This window comes from Nesoenas mayeri, assembly GCF_963082525.1.
Source record: "Nesoenas mayeri genome assembly, chromosome: 1".
In the NCBI taxonomy this organism is placed as follows: domain Eukaryota; kingdom Metazoa; phylum Chordata; class Aves; order Columbiformes; family Columbidae; genus Nesoenas; species Nesoenas mayeri.
The window spans coordinates 58,136,053-58,156,680 of NC_137541.1; the positions used below are offsets into that span (position 1 = coordinate 58,136,053).

At 43.5% G+C, this 20,628-nt stretch overlaps 1 protein-coding gene across 2 annotated transcripts in view; it reads left to right on the forward strand.

The window, feature by feature from the left end:
- The window catches only part of SYN3 (synapsin III), a gene marked incomplete at both ends in the record, with an annotated part of 177,939 nt that overhangs the window by 139,152 nt on the left and 18,159 nt on the right, over positions 1-20,628 (forward strand). For both annotated transcript variants that reach the window (XM_080346313.1, XM_080346314.1), the window contains 2 exons: positions 5,133-5,195; positions 15,329-15,471. In XM_080346313.1, coding sequence (XP_080202439.1) covers positions 5,133-5,195; positions 15,329-15,471 — 206 coding nt within the window. The remainder of the gene's footprint in view (positions 1-5,132; positions 5,196-15,328; positions 15,472-20,628) is intronic.

Sequence of the window (20,628 nt, forward strand, 5' to 3'; positions counted from 1 at the left end):
TATTTCACTGTACAGCCCTGACTTTGCCACGCCTGGCAAGGTTGGCATGCAACCAGTGCTGATCTTCAGCTCAGATTTTCAGTAAGATAGTTCCATAAACACAATGACATCATGTCATGACATCATTACTTTCCTGTAGATTTGAATCAGCCTTCTTGTTTTTACAGGAAATCATATATATTCACTACTCCTCCAACTTAATTGACACCAGGGAAGTGCCACACACATTATTTTCAACATTTAGCTCTCAAATGCGTGAAAAACATTCCCATAATCCATTAGGTAACCACCCAGAACAGACTTTGTCGTCATACAAGTAGAGGCAGCTAAATAAACTGAAAGGTCAGTGTTAGAGTATAAAAGCTTGAAAAAATCACAGTATTACTTCTGGGGGAAGGGTGAAGCAAAAATTACGGTACCTTGTGCTATGGGAGCTTTTGGCCTGATTGAAAATACCAGACGCTGTGGTAAGACAATACTGGTGCCAAGAGACCAAAGTTTTAATGACTCCATCTCCCATCTCCCCAGATCCTTCTAATAGTATCCATAATGTCATTGCACCTGGACTATTCATTTTAGCATTGACTGGAAAGGTTTTGCAGAAGAAAGAATAATACTGGAAACTGGAAGTGCATAATATGAGATGGATAATGTGAACTGATGCACAAAACTAAACATGGCAGAAGAAAACCAAAAGAGACATTCTGCATTGTTCATGGACTACAGGGCAGTACAAAAAAATCACAGACCCAAAATCAGCATCTCTCTTGAGCGCCCTGAGTGAAACAAAGGAGTGGAAAGTGTTGTGTTTATAGGATAGGTCAGGTTTCCTTTAAGATTCTTCACTTCAGATCAATTTAGATCCAACTCTCTTCTACTGCTCCAACAGCAAGAAATACAGAAAATATTGATACCTTTACGAGAAATATTGAAAACCTCATTATTTGTTGGAAAGGAGGGACAGAGGGTGAGGGGGAAAGTGTCATAGTTTACAGCCATACGTTTTCAAATAAAGGCTAATGTATGCATACCAGCACTCACTTTTACACACCAGTGCCAAAATACTGATTAACTGCAAAGTGATCTTTGCCGTGACACTACACACAGAGCACAGCCCTTAAAATCAGGTGCTAAAGTGATATAGTTTGGGCCAGCAGTGTTGTAAGTTGGAAATAACTTCATGACTCTCCCATCACCCCTAACAAAGTTGGCTTTGCTGAGTCCTTAGTTCAAGAATCAAACTCCTGCTTGCCTCTAAACAGGCATCTTCATACACCAAGTTCTCAAGACACAGGTAAACCTTGCTTTTGGGTGACAACATCTGGGAATAAACTTATAGGATTTCGGATTCGCACAGCTTATAGGATTATAGGATTTTTATAGAATTCAAAGGGCTGAGTTATGCATATGGACTAACACCCTGTGCCTGATCACTGAGCTAGCTGTTGTGCTACAGTCGCATCCCAAAACCTACACCAGACCTGTCAACAGTTCCTGTACTTTTTAAAATCATCGAAGTGTTTTTCCACATTTTTCAAAAAAAAAGAGCCCTTACAACACATTAAAAAAAAAAAAAAACAACATGTAGAAAGACACAGATGTATTTCTTTGCATGATTTCAGTAAAAGCATGCTTTGCTTATTAAACACTCATGTTATCCTTTCATTATAAGCATCTTCTTTCCCAGGAAGTCTATGACTAAGTGTGTGTAAATACTCATCTCAGGGGTCTGCCCTTGTGGTGGCTGTGGCCACCCCCAGAACTTCTCACCATGTATGTGTGTGAATTGCCTCATAGCTGCATGTATAATAATACATTCTCCCTTCCTTTGGCTTCCCTGTCTATCTGGGTGCTTTCCAAGTATGCTGCTGGCCACCTTATTAGCAATAGAAATGGGACTTGAGTCCCAACAAGCTGGAAGTATCCCCATTGATTGCAGTGAAGTTCAGCCCATTTCAGCAAGAGCTTCCCCGGTCCATTATTGGGTGGTTGTGGACTCTGTTCGCTTTAGTCCTGTGGACTATTGAAAGCTTTCGATTCCACTTTACTTCAGCTCAGACTAAGGGAACTCCACTGTCACTAGATAAACCCATTATAAAATGCAGCTATGTGTATGTGCTGCTCTCTCTCATTGCTTCCTCCATAAAGTAGGTTTATGTACATGGAAATATGGTGGGGTTTCAGTGGCAAAAGCAGATTCCTGGCAAGCCATGCGCCAGTGTTTCCCTGGAGCTGTAGCTTTCCAAGCAAGGCTGTCACACATTAAGGGTCTGGATCCATAGAAACATAGAATCATAAAGTCATTTTGGTTGGAAGAGACCCTCGAGATCATCGAGTCTAACTGTTAACCTAACACTGTCACAAAACTCTGTCCCTAAGAACCTCATCTATACATCTTTTAAACACCTCCAGGGATGGTGACTCCATCACTTCCTTGGGCCGCCTGTTCCACTGCCTGACAACCCTTTCTGTGAACAAATTTTTCCCAATATCCAACCTAAACTTCCACTGGCCCAACTTGAGGCCATTTCCTCTCATCCCATCTCTCACAACTTGGGAGAAGAGACTGACACCCTCCATGCTACGACCTTCTTTCAGGTTAGTTGTAGACAGCAATAAGGTCTCCCTTCAGCCTCCTTTTCTCCAGGCTAAACAGCCCCAGTTCCCTCAGCCACCCCTTATAACTCTTGCGCTCTAAACCCTTCACCAGCTTCATTGCCCTTCTCTGAACTCCATGTTTCACCCCAAATCCCACGCACTACGGCCAGGCCAAGCAGCTTGTGACTCCAGCATCCCTGTGCAGGATGAGGCCAAGTCTTGCCGAGAAAGTTGAGCTCATGTGTCTAAGAAGCAAAGGGAAAGAGAGAGATTTGAGCAGAGCTTTATCATTGCCAGTGGTTTCTTCCAGATGAGCAGTAAGCTTGGGTTGTTTATTGGATTCCAAACTTTCTTTGCATGTACACAGGAAAACAGATGCTTCCCACTCCCTGGCCCTGTGCTCAAGCCAGGCTCCCTCAGCAAAACTCGCAGGTAGGTACACACACAGGGCAGCAGAGACATTGCTTCCTGCCCCAGGCTGCTCTGAGCTGCTGATATAACATTATCTGTCCCGCACACTTCTTTGGCCTCCTTGCCAGGGTACCAGGCCAGCTCGTGGCGTGCAGCTTGCTTTTCCTGTGCTGTAGAAGCAGCTGCTGCCTCTGCACACAAACAGGGGACAGAGGCCAGGGCTTGCAAGTGCTTTGGCTCAAACTGTGTGCATGGGGCATGGATGACAGAGCTGGGAAGCAAACCATGCCTCCCAGAGCCTGAGCAGGTGGGTGCCCTAACTGCTAGGTTGCCTTTCGTCCACCAGCATTAAAGGCCTGGCACAGTCCATCCATAGCCCTGTCTTCAGTAAGGCTCAGGTGCAGTCCTCCATTTGATTCATTTATGCCAGCAGCAAATTAAGTTTCAGGCTCTTACGATGAATTAGAGAGGCGAAGGGGAAATAGAGCACAAAATCATGTGCCCAGACATATGCTTAACTTCAGGATGGCCACCTATCACATTCTCTTGCCTCTTCATCTGAAACAGCGAGTGCTGGTCCCTGCCTGTGCCAGGACTGTGATTTACTGCAGCTGTGTGCCCTTCTGTGGTCCAAAGAGGATCCTCCAGCTTTTTGTCTGAAAAAGGTCCTCACAAGTGACACATGTTGTTTGAGAACATACTGCGCTCACTTTTCTCCTCTCTCGTGATATTTCTTTACATAAGCAGCTGAACAGCAAAACACATCAGTGTTCATTACTAGTTTTGTTATTTATAGCAAGCTGCCACAGATGGAGACTGCAGCACCATTCTATCTTTAGGGTGTAGCGCCTGCCTGTCCATACAAACAATTGGTAATTAGCACAAGAACAATTTGTTTATGTATTCTCAAACTTAAATAAAGAGGAGACCCATTTATCTGTCAAAATTCAACTCCCTCCCCTTGCCAGATCTTTGGGTTAACTGCTTAAGGAGTAGAGCCCATCACTTCAGGCATTTAGGTAAAGGCAGAGTGGTTTTTTTTAAATAATTCCTATTAAAGAAAATTAAATACTAAATAAAAAATAGCAGGTTATGTACTGAAAAGATAACATTTAGATCATAGGGATCAGGAGCACAGGACAAGATGAAGATCACAGGCGTGTCAGGTAGAGGCGTAGAAATGGACCACCCAGTACATAGCAGAGGTGTGGTGTATACACACCTGGTTACTCCAGGTGGTAGGCACTTCCTACCAGTCCAGTTACCCAGCCCTCAGCCAATCATTCCAAGTGAATCCTTGCATGAGCATGAAACTGGGGAATAGAAGGCAGAGAGGATACTCAGAGTTCTCCAAGTGAAATCCCACATGTGCACTGCGATGCACTTGCACGGCTCAGATGGCAGGACCCTGCCCAATGTAAACACCACACAAGCCAGGGAGGAGACATGACGTAATTTTTTCTATTTTTATTACCAATTCCAACACTTCTTTGTTTTCTTTTTTTCTCTATACCCACCTCTGAAGTCAGAGAAGAGAGGAAGAGGCTTTATGAATAGATGGACTTTATGAGTTGCACCCAAGGGTTGGCCCCTGTTCCCTGTCTCCTTGCCTCCACCACTGCTGACAGGAGGAGAATGGGAGCTGCCGAAGGACTGCTCACATTCACTTTAAAGACCAAAGCAGTCTGTGTGGAGAAGAAAAAGCAAAACAAACAACCCTTGTCTTTCTCACAATTCAGATGTTTTCAGCATCTGAAAGTGTTCACTTACTCAAGCTTGCAGGTGCAGCTTTTTTTACACACATGTGAGTGTACACACATCCATACATACAGGGTGGGAAAAGCCGAGGGAAAAAATAAGAAGGTTCTAGAGGTTACTGCTACCAGGCACCAAAAGTGGGTCAGATCTGAGGAATTATGCCTGGTCTCCATTTCTGATCATATGGGTCCCAATGAAGAGCTATTTGCTTATTGTCCTACCACCTGGACAATCTTTATTTGACCTTTTTATCCTCCTATCAGCATCCAGGAAGGGGATAAAAGCTACAAAATAAAAGTAAACTATTTCAACTACAATGGCTGAAAAGAAATAACTAATGAGGAGCTCCTTCTTTTGTCTTTCAGCTCACAACTCCAAATTTCCCTGTAGTGGTCAAGCTGGGACATGCTCATGCTGGAATGGGGAAGGTAAGTAAAAGAAAAACCACATGTAGCTCAGGAAACAGATATATATGTGGCACAGCATTCCTGCGATCATACATGGTATGTGGCCAGCCAGCGAAGGGGTTAAGCCTCCCCACAGCCTATCTGGGTTGCACTGGCTGTTCCTGTGGGAGAAAAGGCCTTTTTCCGTTGTCACGCACTCCGAGACAGGCAGTGGTATTGGGTTGGAGGCTGCCTGGGATGTGGGAAGGGGGGTTGTGAAGAGTCGGGGGAAAGCTGGCTGGGTCGAAGTCATTAGGCTTGACTTTTATGTAATTTCTTCTCTCCTGAAAATGGAAATGTTGTTTATTCAAGCACCTGTAATGTACAGCTACACCCCATAGCTCTCACAATGAGGAGCAGTGGCACTGGTCTTTTTGAGAGCATTATGATGACCTTATTCAATAAAACAGGAGCCCTTCAGTTATTTTTTTCGTCCTTGCAAGGAAGAACAAGACCTTACAAAGCCAAGTGGCTGGTTGCCTGCCAAGGAATCCTGAAAAACAGTTCACTCCCCAGAAGGAAGGGCCTGTTTGTTTTTCCCAGGCTCTCTGGGATCTTTATTCCTCCATTGAATTAGCAGCCCCTGTTTCTTGGGGTAACTGGACTCCCCTTTCAGTGAGGCGTTGCCAGCACATTCCTGCTGCACTTTACCCTCCTTCTTCTTGCATGTACCTTTTAAAAAAGCATCGCCTGTCTAAAACTCGAGTTGTTCAGAAGTAGGAAATTCTGATGCATCATCTCTGAATCCAAACGGGTGACACATGAACTTCATAACTGATACCCCTGTCCCAGTGCTTCCCTAGAGCAGACAGACCACCTCCCAGCCTCACACTTTGCCTGAATTTTATATATAGCTATGTCAGACTTTAACTTGGTACAGCTTGTTTGCTTGTGCTCTGGAAACAGAAGCCCTTTCTGGCTTCCTGGATTGCACATGGAAGCTCCCATAATCTTTCTTGCTTTGGTTGCAGTGTTCCCCTGCCTGGCTGGTAGCTGCTGGAGAGGAAGTGGGCTTGAATCCCTGGGCCAGTGGTGGAGTTGGCTTTCAGCATCAAAGAACAAACATTTAAATAAGCAGGAAATGTCTGTTAAAATACCGGTGCTGCCTATGTTAAACAGGCAAAGGTGTCATTGAATTAGAGTACATGTGGACAGCCTGGAGTTCCTTGTAGAGCACTGAACGTGTCCCTAGGAAGGATTTCATTAGCAAAAGGACAAACGAGGAGGAAGAAACCTCTCCCTGAGGAAAGGTTTCAAGTTCCCTGAGATCCTGCAATCCTGGATCTCTCTGACTGCACTGCAATTCCACCTGTAACGCAGGGAGGGCTTCATGTGTCTCTCTCGTGCACAAAGAACCCTTGGTGGCTACAGAAATGAGGACAGAATCAGAGAAAAGTAGCCCAATCTTAACAGTGTTTCCAGATAAAACCCTCAGCAGAATATTTAACTGCTGTCTTCTGCACCAGACACCATATCTTCTCCCATTTTATTCTTTAATGATGTCGATTTTTGCTGTCACAAGTTACAGGGGAAGAGAGTTTCTATTCAAACTCCAGGCACAATTCCATACAGTGGTACAAGGGGAGTATGCAGGAAGTTGTTCCAGATGAAGATAGGCTGACAGCCAGCGTCTTAGAAGAAAGAATTGGTCTGAGACCAAGTTTAGTTTAGTCCATTACGGAATTAGGGACTACTAGCGAAGTCTGGATGTGTATTTGGACACAAAAGCTTCAACCGTGCTCTGTTCAGTAGACGGGGAAGATTTAGGAAGGAAGCATTGTTGACCTTATGGTTTTAGTTTGGGCCCTTCTCCAGCCAGAAGCAGCCTGAAGGAAAGCTGAGACTAGTTAAATTAGTCTTCTTTTAGTCCCACTGCATTTCATTGCGTAGAGCAAAAAGAGGAGAAAGTGAAAATAAAGAAGTAAAATAAAATGAAAGACAAGTCAGTTGGTTTAAAAGACAAATAACATGAATTTGTTTCATGTCATTTTTGACACAGTAGGGTTCAAACTCAAGTGGGACTGACAGAAAGAAACTACAGCAAATGTCACGAGAAATACAGATTAACAGAACTATGGGTAGACTAGAAAAGTAACACCTATAGGCAAAAAAAAAATCAAACCTCCAATTAAGTAATTCAGAAGAGGAACATTTTCAGCAGATATAGTGGTGGGTTTAACCATCATAATGTAAAAGCAATAATTAGTGATGATAAGGAGATACAGAAAGCTAAAGGATTTCTTTGCACTGGTCTTCAGAAGTAGAGGTTGGTCTTCCGAAGTAGAGAAGATAGCAGCAAATAGCAGGTCTTTAGCTGTAAAATATATGTAATATGAAAAGAGAGAGGTTTGCTTTTGGTTTAGATGAGTGTAAGAAAATAAATATTAAAAAGCACCTGCATCAGGTCATGTTTTCTACAAAGGCAGTGACTGAAGAAACAAAGGACAAAATAACCAAACTATTAGCCAAAGTACACATGTAAGTATTAAAAATAGTACTTAACTGCAACAAATGATGCCAAGATAGCAAGCCATGTATTTATACCTGTAATGGGTGCTGTTAAGTACGTGAGCATTCAGATTACAATCTCATTACCAGCAGAAATTGTCGAGGAATTACTTACATTTTTCTTGTTATTAATGATAAAATCACATGTAATAGGAGGCACCAAGACTTAGAAGAATGAACAAAGATGGGAAGTCCAGACAGTGTTTTCTTTATTTGTACTGAGGCAGTGGCCAGGAGCCAGAAAAACTCTGTACACAGAAAAGGCCTCTTTCCCAAAGAGCTCCACCATTGACTTACAGGAAGATCTGTGGCATTTCACAGTTCTTCTTCAGTTTCTCTGTGTTACAGACCAGAGGGATTATAATGATCACCTGATACTTATTGCTAATTCATGTCCATAAGGCTCTTGGCACTTTAAGTAGTGCTGAGTGTTTATTATTTTGCAATAATAACTAGAAAGAGCATAATTACAATAGTCCAGCTTTCATTTTCACAAAATTCATTCACCACATTTTTTAATCAGAGGGTTGAACAGAGACTCCTCAAAGCTATAATGAAAAATAACTGTGTTAGGACTTGCAAGAAACAGGCTCTATTGTCTGTCTTCAGCTTGGAAGAGGAACAGTTAGTATTCAAGGTCAGAACCAAAAGGGGTGGCAGTATACCATTATTGGTAAAATGCTCTTTCCAAGTGCTGCCTGCATGTAAGGTATAGGTAGAGATGAAGAAAACAAATTTTCAATAAAAGGCATATTTTGAAATTTCCATTGACAAATCCAGAAACAGCCTCTCTATTGATTTGAGCAGAGACACCAGGAATAGCCTTCAGCCAAAGAGACAAAGGAGTCCCAAACAATCTTCTAATCTGAAAACAGGACATACACAAGTCAGCTCCTCCCATGACCATCATTATCCCCCTTCCAAAATTTTGAGTCAGTTCATATTTCACTGGCACTGGAAGATCATAACAAGTGCTCTGTGTGCCGCTGGTCGAATACAGTATTGATACAAATAAAATAATATCTACAGAAATACTGCTTAGATGATTGTCTACAATGGAATCAGCAGAGAAAGACCTTTCTCATGTTGTGGATGTACACTAAGATGAGATGTCCTTCCCTGTGGTTCACTCAGCAGTTCCTAAGAGGTCACAGCATTTTTGAGCATTGTCCAGTTTGAGTCTACCTACCCCAGAAGTGATTGGGGGGTGTCTGTTCCACGGGGTGAGCACTACAGTGAGAAAGGAATAACACTTCTTCCTGACTCCGGATCTCATAATGCCAGAGCCCACGGAAAAGAACAAAGCTCTGAGTGTGTTAATATCTGCCATTTGTGTGCTAACATGACCCTAAAGTGCCCTAGGACCAGAGCCCAGCACTGCAAATTCACTCAAAGAGCCTCTTCACCTCTTCCTGATCAGCTCATGAGAAGGAAACAACTGCCAGATCTGCAAAGACAGGAAAACCAGTATCTGTTCATGTGGCTTTATAGATGTTTATATGAATTTCATAAATTTATTTTTATATTGCTACTCTATATTTTTAGACCTCTCTAATTAAGCCAGTTTAAGAGTCACCTCCTGTCCCCTCCAGCCCCATAATTACGAAAACACCTCCCCAGTACAAATCCTGGCTCAGATGAATTTATTACATTGTACAAGAAAACTTGTTGTTCATAATAATGTGGTCAGAGTTATTTTCTCCCTCACTGGATGGGAAAGACTTGTCTACTTTTTTTTTACTTTTACTTTTTTTTTTTTTTTTAACCCTGGTATAAATATAGCACAAACTAAACAGAGCCACTCTGTAATGTAAAAATACTGCAAGCTTTTTATCAGGAAGGACAGCTCGTCACCTTGTCTCTCTCGGGACTAGAAATAGAATGTTCCAAAAGTGAGAGCTTTGAAAAACCAGCCTGCTAAAGAGGAAAGGAAGGGGAAAGGGCTGCCTCGGTTTGTCAAGGAACAAATATTTTCTTTTTATGGAGGACAAATAATGACTTGACATGTAACATTCACAACAGAGCAGCCCAATCACTGTGTTCCCACTGACTCATGAGCAAGGAGGTACCACCCATCTTGAAAATAGCAAAAGCATCGCCATTTCTTGCACATCAGTCTGGAAGCTTTTGCCGAACACAGAAAACAGGGACTGATCCTGGGCACCAGGGACCAAAGCTGCCAGGACCTGGGGCTGAGAGAAGCTCTTCGTTAGGGGGTCAGTAGGGATTATAAGGCTTAATGTATTAAAGGTGTCGTGGTTGAGACAGACAAACGACATAGACCAAGTTCTTCCAGGATGAAAGTAGTAGATGCCATTTATCGCCACAAGTGCATTTTTATACAATTTTACCAAATCATGTGTCTCTCCACTATTGGTTACAAGTTACAGCAGTAACATCTCATTAGCTAATTTTGCTATCATCAAGGTTACTTTTCTACTCCCTTCTCTCTCACGGGTACATCTTAATATCTCCAGACACTCCTTTACTCCCATCTTTCTCACGGGTAGGCCTTCATATCTTCAAGGCTAATTTCTGTTCCCATGCCCTCCATCAAGGAATCCACAGACCTACCATAGTCCCCCACATAAAGGCAGCAAAACATTTGGAGAACTTCAGTGTGAGGATAACAGGGAAATTCAAACTCTGTTGTGTCTTTATTATTTTGAAGTGGGTCAAAGTTAGGCCTAAACTCAGTGTGTGATGGTTGGATTGGGTATTTTCTGAAAGGGAGAGTATAATTTGGAGTAAAGGAAAGGAGAGACTCGGGAAACGCCCTGTGCAGAGCCATTCCTGAAGACCTGCTGTCTCAAAATAACAAAGTTACTACAGAAAGGCTCAGAACAGGACGAGACGGGTGAAAAATCACACGCTTTGTGTGACCATTCCAGTTCATTTGGAGGAAAACACTCTGACAGGGCATTTTCACAAGCCTCCCAAGACCCAGTTAAACACCACGTTGCCAAATCCAGCCCTGGCTTAGCCTTAGACATTCACCTTCCAGCTGAACCTGCCTCTCACCCAAGTTTGGACACAGAAACTGCTTCTACAAGCCATATCCAAAGTGATGTGGGTTTAACCTATAAGGCAGAGTCAACTCTGGATGACACTCAGAGGGGCAAAGCTGAGGCAGCCACAGTAGAGTACTATAATTATGCCACTTTGGCTGACTGACTTTTTTTTCATGTGGCCACATAACTAACAAAAGCAAAAGGAGACTGTGAAGCAACACCTTAAAGTGCTTAGGCTTAAGATCAGAGAGGAATGACATAGCCCTGGGATCCTGGTGTCCAGGAACACCTGAGGTGTACAAAAGGCAGTAGATTCAGCAACTATGATACAGAGAAAGCAGAAATTTCTAGCCAGGTCCCTCACTGCAGGAACCTGTGCCCACATAGATCTCAGGGTGGCTCAGACTGCCCAGAAAATATCCAGTGGATTTTAACAATACCAAGACCCATCTGCCAAAATCCTGTCCTGCAGGAAGGCCTCAAAAGAAAGTTCACAGCAGGGATGAGGCAGAAGTGCTTCTTCCTTTTTTTTTTTTCTTCTTTTTCTTCTTTTCTATTTTCTTTTTTCTTCTTTTTTTTTTCCTTTTTTCTTCTCCCCCTTCTCCCCCCACTTTTTCTTTTCACATCCTTCTTAGTTTGAACAACACACTCATCTCATGGAGAGGGGAGATGCTTTTGTCAGATTCTCATCTTTACCTGCAATATGCTGTATGCTTACCCAGGGAAGTGGTCAAGTCATCATGCCTGGAGATGTTTAAAAGACACGCCGATGTTGTACTTAGGGACATGGTTTAGTGGTGGACTTGGCAGTGTTTGGTTAACAGTTGGACTCGATGATCTTAAAGATCTTTTCCAACCTAAATGATTGATTCTATGGTTCCTGAACTGTCGCTCAGACAGCTCTCCAGCAAAGGGCAGGAAGATCAGTGCCTCTTGAGCAGGCTGAGGACAGGAACAAGCACCAGCTGCAGGTCACATAGTATCAGCCTCTGAGACCCCGCAGGGCAAAGGGACAGTCACATCTGTGTGAGTGTGTTCCCAGGGATCCAGCCAGCCTCCCCTCTCCAGTGCAGCAACAAGGAGCATGCTAGGGCACAGCTGATGCCTGGCTTAAAGGAGAGAGCCACAAGGGAAACAGGGACTAGCCCAGGGAGATATGCCTCAGAAAAGGCATTTGTCAACACACTGGTCCAAACTCTTCACAGCAGGTCACTAAAACGCTACAGCAAACAGCAGCTGATGACTCCAGAATGAGCCTATTGCTGCTCAAACAGCCAGCGCAGCTAAGCAAACAGGCCGCCAGGGCAGGCGCTGTGTTTGCACTCGCTGTTTGCACTCCTCTACGCAGCTAATGGGATATTGCATTTATCCTAAGAAGGTTGCAAAAAAAAAAAAGAGAGAGAGAGAGAGAAAAAATGGCTTCCTGTTGATCTCTTTCCAACTTCTTTTTTCAGTTTCATGCATTGGTCAACCTGCATTTTAGAAGACAGATTTATCCCTTATTAGGTAAATTGGTAGCTGTTTGCTCTAGAATGATTTTTAATAGCCGCTTCTTAAATAATGCCCTCTGGCGTCATACCACATCCACCCTGGCTTTGGTTATCTCTAGGGTTTTTTCTCCTGTTTGGAGAATGGATGTTTTATTGACACATAAAAGGGTTACAAGGCAGGAGGAAATGAATTATACAAAATTTAAAAGTAGAAAGCTAATAAAATGGTGGACTTGATAGATAAGTCATGAAAATAAATCTAATTTGACCGTAACTCGAGTGCTTCCCGTTCATGAAGTAATAATGTACCCTGGACTGAACCAGCCTTAACCCATGACACAGCTGTTATTTTGTCAAATTTGCCCAGCTCTAACAATTAACAAATGGTGGCTCAGATTTCAGCTTTGGAGTGGTGATTATTTTGATGCCTGGTGGGAAATAAAGCCATGATCTCCTTAGAGGGGACCTCTGTGAGGTGCTTTCTCTGAAGAGCCCATGCGAAAGGCTCTGGCACAGGCCAAGGAAGATGGCAGGCCTGTTTGCTGAGGACTGTGCAGTGGTGTACACTGGGGGAGTCACCTTGTTTTTTCATTTCCTACTTTGTGTCCTCAGAGAGTCCCCCCTCTTTATTTACCCAGACAAAAATCCTCAGGCCCATTGGAGAAAACACTTTCAAGTGCTTTCCCTCTCTCCCCATAGCAAAGGAGCAATGGAGAGGAGGCAGAAATGGACTCCTCCTTTCTTCCTTTCCATAGCATGCTGTATTTTTGAGGAAAAAAATCTCATTAACAAGACAAGCATACAGCTTCTTTCTAGCAATAACAATAGGGCTAATTCCAATCTGGAGAGGGAAGCAGTATCCTTTCCTCTGCCTCTGGGACAAATGTTCCTGGGCTGTGGACGCAAATGTTTCAGCTGAGGCCCAAAGACATCTGTTGCACAAGTGCAGCACTTTGTTTCAGATCCCACAAGTTTCCTTGTTCCAAGTAGGTCATTAGATAAGAGTTTTTGTCTTTTCCCATTGCCGAAAGGGTCTGGGATAATATATCATAACACCATGGGTCGCCTGCCCACACAGTCCCTCCTGCGATCATCTCATCTGGGTGGGACTCTCTCACGCAACACCATTCAACCCAGTGCAGCTCTTATCTGTGCAGCAAAAATACCCAGCCCCAACACAGCCTGCGTTGTTCCCCCTTGTATTTTGCAAGCTGTGCCCAGGCTGGGGGCTCCCCCATGTGAGGTGTTCCCTTTTCCCCCTCCCTCCACTGCCTCTGGGACATTCCTACTACCTCACCCTGTCCTGCTACACCAGGAGCAGCCACGACCACACACAGCCCAACACAGACACAGAGGGGAACAACACAGCCCAGAGCAAGGCTGCTCCTCCTGGGTGACGTGCAATGGTTGCCTTTACATTTCCCCTTCATGTTTGTTATTTCCTCTTTTTTTTTTTTCCTACCTTCCCACCCCACAGACCACTGTCTTCTTCCTCTGCTCCTTTTCTCAGTGGTCCTTGAATAGAGAGAACATAGCCCTCACCACAGCAAAAGGGCGGAGGACTAGGGGTATTTCACATTCAGCAAAAGGAGAAGCAAAGACCAGGTATTTTTTCTTCTTATTCAGGCATCTAGAAAAGGTCACAGGTCAAACTGGTTGCACTTTTCACCTTCCCCACAACCTGTCCACTTCTCAAGAGATTTTTTGCACCAGGATGTGGCTGCATCTTGGGCTTATGTCACAGCTGGTGCTTACACAAAACCATCTAAATAGCGTAAAACAGGTTAGCAACAAGCTTGTCCCCTGTTCTCTAGTGAAGATGGCTCCTGCTCTCTCGTGGTTAAAGGCAGATATGTAAAACCACTTGTTTGTTCTTTGCGAAGAAACACCAAATACCATTGCATGCGTTTCCTTCAGCTGGCTCCACATAGTCTGGCATCACCCTCCTTTAACACACACACTGAATCAACTGGGAAACTCTTCTGGGGCAGACACAGACTGGTTGTCATGAGTGAGCAGACACTTAGCAAAGCAGAGTTGCAACCTTTACCTGTAGTCTCAAAGTGTTAACAAACTACGAAGTATAGGTAATCCATAAGAAAGTCACTCACTCACCCTTTTCACAGTGTTGGTCGTTTTTGCACCAATTAACCCACCTTTTCTGCACCCATCCAGCCCTAAGGAACAAAACTTGCATGGGTTTATCTGATGCACCAAACAAGTTTTCCACTATGTTTTCATTACCTGCTTGTTCACTTTTCCTCCTCCAAATCAATGAGCTTTTGTAGAGATTTGATCTTGTCATTAGAGTTTCTACTGTTTTGCTCCTTCTTTCTTTATTTTTTAGGATGAGATACAGAGCATTTCTCATAACTGAATACAAATCTGTGAAAAGCCAGCTTCTCAGAAAAACTCCAGCTCATAGGCCACTGCTCTCTCATTTTCAAGTGTGATCCAAGTCTAACACCCAACCAGCTGTCCCACACACGTGCCCATGGCATCACACTCACACAAATCTCCCCAAGAATCACTGGGCCTCCCAGAGACATCTTTTTCCTTCAGAGTTTGTTTCCAGTGGGGAGACTTGCACCGCTCCTCGAAGAAATTCCAGAGGGGCACAATGTGAAATTTCAGGGAACTGAAGCCTAAAGGTGGCAGACAACCAGCTCTTGTGCTGATTTCCTGGCATTGCTTTCTATTTCCTGACCACCCAGAACATTCTGTTTTCATCCCTCCCAACATGGGAAATAGCAGTTGCAATGTCTGAATGAAGTAATGCCCCTTAAGAGATGGAATACTTTTCTGTAGCATCATAAAAGCAATGCGCATTAGCGAAAGCCATCTGGGCAAAGACCTAGTTGCATCCTTGGTGCCAGGTTTACCAGGGCTTGTGCGTGAGGAAGGAGAAAGGGGTTGACTTGCTTTGGGTTGGATTTGTCTGGGGAACTTCTCTCTTTAAATCACACAATCCCTGCTCTGTCCTCAGCTCCATCTATGTGCTTTTTAACTGACATTGTGCTATTCAGGCTCAGAGATTACTTCTGCTCACAAAGTATTCCTGTTCTTTTTGTTCTTGTCACTTTTTCACTGGATTTTGGCAATCAAGGTCAAAGTTGAGAACCAGCACGACTTCCGGGACATGGCCAGCATAGTAGCCATGGCACGAACCTATGCCACCACCGAGCCCTTCATTGACTCCAAGTATGACATCCGAATCCAGAAAATCGGCAGCAACTACAAGGCTTACATGTGAGTGCATAGCTATGCTGGAGTGAGACAGGGGGAGACGGTGCTGTGGAAGTGATTCAGTCGGTGTCTGCTCTGGGCAGGAGTAGGAAGCTGACTTAATTTTCTTGAAGAATAGCCCTGCTGTTCTTCTCCCACCTCCAAACTCAGAGCCCTCATCCACTGATCATCTTCTCCATTACTCACCATCAGCTTATTGTTTCTGGAAAGTAAATCTCCCTCTACCTCTTTCTGAGATTCAGTTAGTTCCCACTAAAACAACTGTGCTCCGCCATCACCTATCACCTCTCCATCCTGTTGTCGAAGCGCTGGTCACTGTTGTTTAGCGGTTATCATAACCAAGTTTCTATATATGCTGTTTTCACTGATTTGTCCCCTTTTGCAGTGAAAACTGTCATAACTGCTTGTTTTAAAATGCAGACTGCCTGAGAAGGAGCTTCCTGAGAAGTGACAGGTTCAGAGAAGTACTATGTGTGGAGGAGAGCACTTTAAATTGAAAGCGGGAGCTCTCAGGTTTCTGCAATGAGACTGGTGGACCGACACATTATTAAAACTGGACTCTCATAAGATTTTCTTCAAAAAATGTGCTATCATTCTCTTTAACCAGTTTCTCTGAATTGTGTATATATGGATAGACATGGGTCAAAATTAATTTATTTTTTATTTGATGGTGTTGTTGCCAATGTATATATTTGGCCATAACTAGTGAAAGCATCTACCATGACTGAGAAGATCAGGAGCAACAGAGTTCAGTGTAAACTTCTGTAGCTTCACTGTCTCAACAGTTAAGTTTCTTTACTCCAGCTGAGCATCAAGCCATTAAAAACTAAGCCAGAAGCAACAGCTCACTACAGAGGCACTGCGAGATTTTCTTATTTTATGAAAGCATTGCATAAACCAACCATATTTGTGAGCCATTCACATGCCGCACTGCCACAGAAGCAGAGAGAGGTGCCAACTGCAAAGTGAGACCAGGGCTGCCCAGGAAAACGATGGAGTCACCATCCCAGAAGGTGTTTAAAAGATGTGTAGATGTGGTGCTCAGAGACATGTTCTAGTGGTGGGCTTTGCAGTGCTAGGATAATATTTGGACTTGATGATCTTGAGGGTCTTTTCCAATTTAAATGATTCTACGATCTTTCCCAGCAAAATCCTCCAGCTCCCAGTACCCTCTAGTGGGAACTGAAACCCACTCTCTTCCCACCTGTGGGAAACAATAAAAAAGATTGAGCCAGTTGCAACTCATGGAGTTCTACAGTGTCCAATGCATAGCAACAACCCATCCTCTCCCAGTCGAAGATGACAGCACCACAATCACACAAGGACATGAGGAACACACAGCACCCGGTACGAGCAGCCTCAGCCTGGCCAGCACACAGGGTTTCTGTGGGCATTTTGGATGTGTGCTCTGTGAAGCGTATGAAGGAGGGGAAAGGAGAAGGAGAGACATTTCTGTGGGTGCCCCAAAGCTCCTCCCTGCCCCCTGGGGTAGTGAGGAAGGTAGCATCAAGGCAACGCTCAACACTGGTATGTTTAAAAATATTTAAAAGCATTCAGACAAACTTCAGTAGTTGTCAAGCTCAATTAAAGATATGACCACATGAGTCAGTAAGACACCTGTTTCTTCTTACAGCAAACCAGTAGATGAAAAAGGCCAAATAGCACAGCTTCTCCAGAAGCTCCTTATCCAGCCACAAAATTCTGGACAAGTAGACAGCTCCAGCAGTACATTCTTCAGGTCGCCAGATATATTTCATATGTTACCTAACACCCACAATAATGTGAGTTTTGGGTTCATGTTTACAAACCCTCGGGCCATAGTTCTGGTGAAACATATAGTTAAATAAGATAATCAAGTGTACATGATCGCACATATTTCAGATATAGCTGCTGAAAATTCCCAGTTGGATTCCTAGCACAGAGGTATTTAAGTAAACTAGATAATTACTGAGTCACATTCTTCATGGGAAGGACCTGTGGGACACTTGGCTACTTCATGGGAATTCAATGAGAGAAAATTTGTTTTAAATCTGATCAGGTCAACAATAGCACAGTTGCCTAATATTACATTAACATCTCAGGGAGTCTGGCTCAAATTGGCCAAAGGAAGGAAGGTTTAAAATATCAATTAAAATTCCCTGTTCCTGCCAACCTACCCAGGCTTGGTTCCAGAGCCTGCTCCCAGCCTGCCTGTAAGCGAAACAAAGGCCCAGTTAGCCTGACCATATCCTCTCCCCATTTATTATTTGTACTCACCACACACTCATCCAGACAGGGATCAGAAATAATACCAGATGATTGAGGAAAGAAAGCAGTCACACTAAGAGCTAATCCCTCTTGGGAATATAGCTGTGCAAACAATTGTTTGCTAAATGAAAAGTATTTTCACATGAAGACAGCCATGAATAGAAAACACCTTAATGAGAAATTAAGCTTATTAGCCAAGAAAGCAACCAGCTAACTTGCTAACCCAGAAAGCTGACTTATATTGAGAGAGACATTTATGGACATGAGCTTGGGAGAAAGGTATAGTCGGTCCCATCAGGGGTTGTTCCTTCTGTCCCAGCATCGGACAGAATAAAAGGTTATTCCTATGGTATAAATCAGTCCCTACTGTGTCTAAGGAGAGAGGTAAAAGCACCCAGAATATCAGAGCTCTCATTGGTCTCTCAAATAGAAGTCTCAAAATCATTAGTCATGCTAGCAAATCTCAGCCTTAAAGGCAATTGCAGCATCCGCAGTAGTGTCATACTAAATAAATTGCTTTGATCTGTGAGCCATGGAATCTACTCAGTATTTTCATACCTTCACCCACACATATAGACTTTAAAAGCCCCCTTCCTTCTGAGAAAAGTCTGTGTGGGGAAATTCTCCAGAATATGTTTACTTTGCACCAAGCATCTGCCAGAGGGAGGATGCTGCAGGGTGACTCATGCATTCCTCCCCGCCCCAGATGTTCCATGCACTTCCTTCCAGCCCATGACCCAAGGCTGGAGTTCAGTTTCCCATTGACTTCAGTGCAGTGACTCCAGATTTACACTACTAACAAACACCTACTTAGCCCATGCCTTGGGCCAGGCTCAAAACAGAGATAAGCAGCATGTGATACATGCCTAAAATTCCACCAAATGTATTTGACTGTCATTGTAATACTGGTGAAGAGAAAACATGAATAAAGCTCATGTGGCAGGGGAAACTGGGGCAGAAATTATGCTTCCACCCTCACCCCAACTGGGGGCAAACAGAGGGATCATTTCCATATAGGACTCGAGAAATGTTCTTCACTTGGAATGAAGCCAGCAGCTGCTGACTCCCAGGGGTGGGATATTCCTTGCCACCAGCTCTTAGTAAGAGGTTAATATCCTTTCCTTTCTATTTTCCTGAGCATGACTTCTGTTCTTGTCACCTCAAATGCAGTTCAATGTGCTCTGCAGGGGATACAACATCAACTGTGTCTAAACTAGAACCACTTTTAGACTAAAATGGCACAGCTTGGAGATGGTGAGTATAGGACGCCAATAGCCCATGATCTACTACTCTATCAACTTATCCTAAGCAATGCCAAAGGTGTCTTGGTCACAGATCTGTTTGATCAATAGATTCCTAAAAGCCTGAGGTCCTTTCCTTTAAGATACTGACTGTACACTGTTGTGGCACCCTGATGTTTAGGATGATTGGAAGAACTTTGACTTCCAGTCCCTGAGAGAAACAGGGCTTGATGCAAAGCAACCTTAGGGAAATATTTTTGTTTTCAATCTCCGTTTCCACTTCACATTGAATACAAAACGCGAAAGAAACTAGAAGAATTTGGTGGCACACTTGACACCTTAACTTCTCAAACATGCTTGGGAGTGATCTTGACAGAGGCTGTGGTGTAGGAATTCAGTGACTAGTTCAGAAGGCTTCCAATGAAACTTTTCCATTTAAAATAGGCAAGTTTCCTAAACAGAAAAAGTTAGGGATACAGCTGAGAGAAGTGTTTTATATCTTATGCCCAATATGGGCTGGAGATGGGCAGGCATAAACAAGTAAAGCCAAACAGCCCAACATCTAGAACAAAGTTCTTTTGGAGCTTTCCCACAACAAATTCTTTAGAAAACTGTATAGCTGTGGTTTGGTCTTCCTGGGGATGACACAGATGCTTACATTTGGTATGCCATGTATAATTTCTAAACACTGATATCCAATCATCTAATCAAACTTCAGGAGTTCTCATCAGTACTAATGGGATTTTGGATGCCACCTGCCACTGCAGAGCAATTTTCTGAACCTAATGTTAATAAAGAATGGCTCTTCCATTGCAGAACTGGAAAGTGTAATCCTAAGAATTGCATGACAAAAGAAAAGGAGAGGCTGAGGGTTGAACACTGACCTTACAGGCCATCAAAAGGCTCATAACAGGAGGAACCTATTCTTTTGCTTAGAGTGCAGAGAAGGAAGATTGATGTTGGATGAAGGGAACAGGGACAAGAGTCGACTATATGGAAACACAGTTATTCAATGCAGTAATCTTGTTCCCTTGCCCTCTGTACTCTCCCCCCCCCCCCCCTTTAAATATGGTTACAAAGACAATTTAAATTTCACAGCAGTTATACGTACCACTTTAGAAAAGAAATAGAAAAAGGACTCCAGTTTGTCCCTCACCAGAGTAAAGGGGAACCTTAGGTATGCAACTATAATGATCCAGGTTTATAGTCTAGCAAAACATCAGTATTACCACTGTTTCACATAGTTCTGCAAGTTCAGAGTCTCCTTTCCACATCACATTGAAAAGGTGAGTGAACTGGCAGCAAGGGTTCCCACAACCTTGTTGAAGTGTTGGATCACACCTCATACCCCCCTTATAAATCTCTACCTAAGTCTTCTTCAGCATGGAGATGCTCCCTGGATGTACCCTGTCAGCCTGTCAACTTGTCCTAGCTTGGACACTATGCCAGGGTTATCTGCACAGCATTGTCACAGCAGGCTGCCCAAAGTCTGCTGTGTGCCTAAGGTCAAGAAAGGGAAAATTTTCACCCCTTGATGGGTGATGGTGGAACCCAGGATTTGCCAGCAATATTATCTGTGTGGGAAATTAACCATCAGTTGCAGCTAATGAGACTCCAACAGCTTTGCAATTATAAATTATCCAAGTCCAGACACAGTGAGCCATAGACAGGT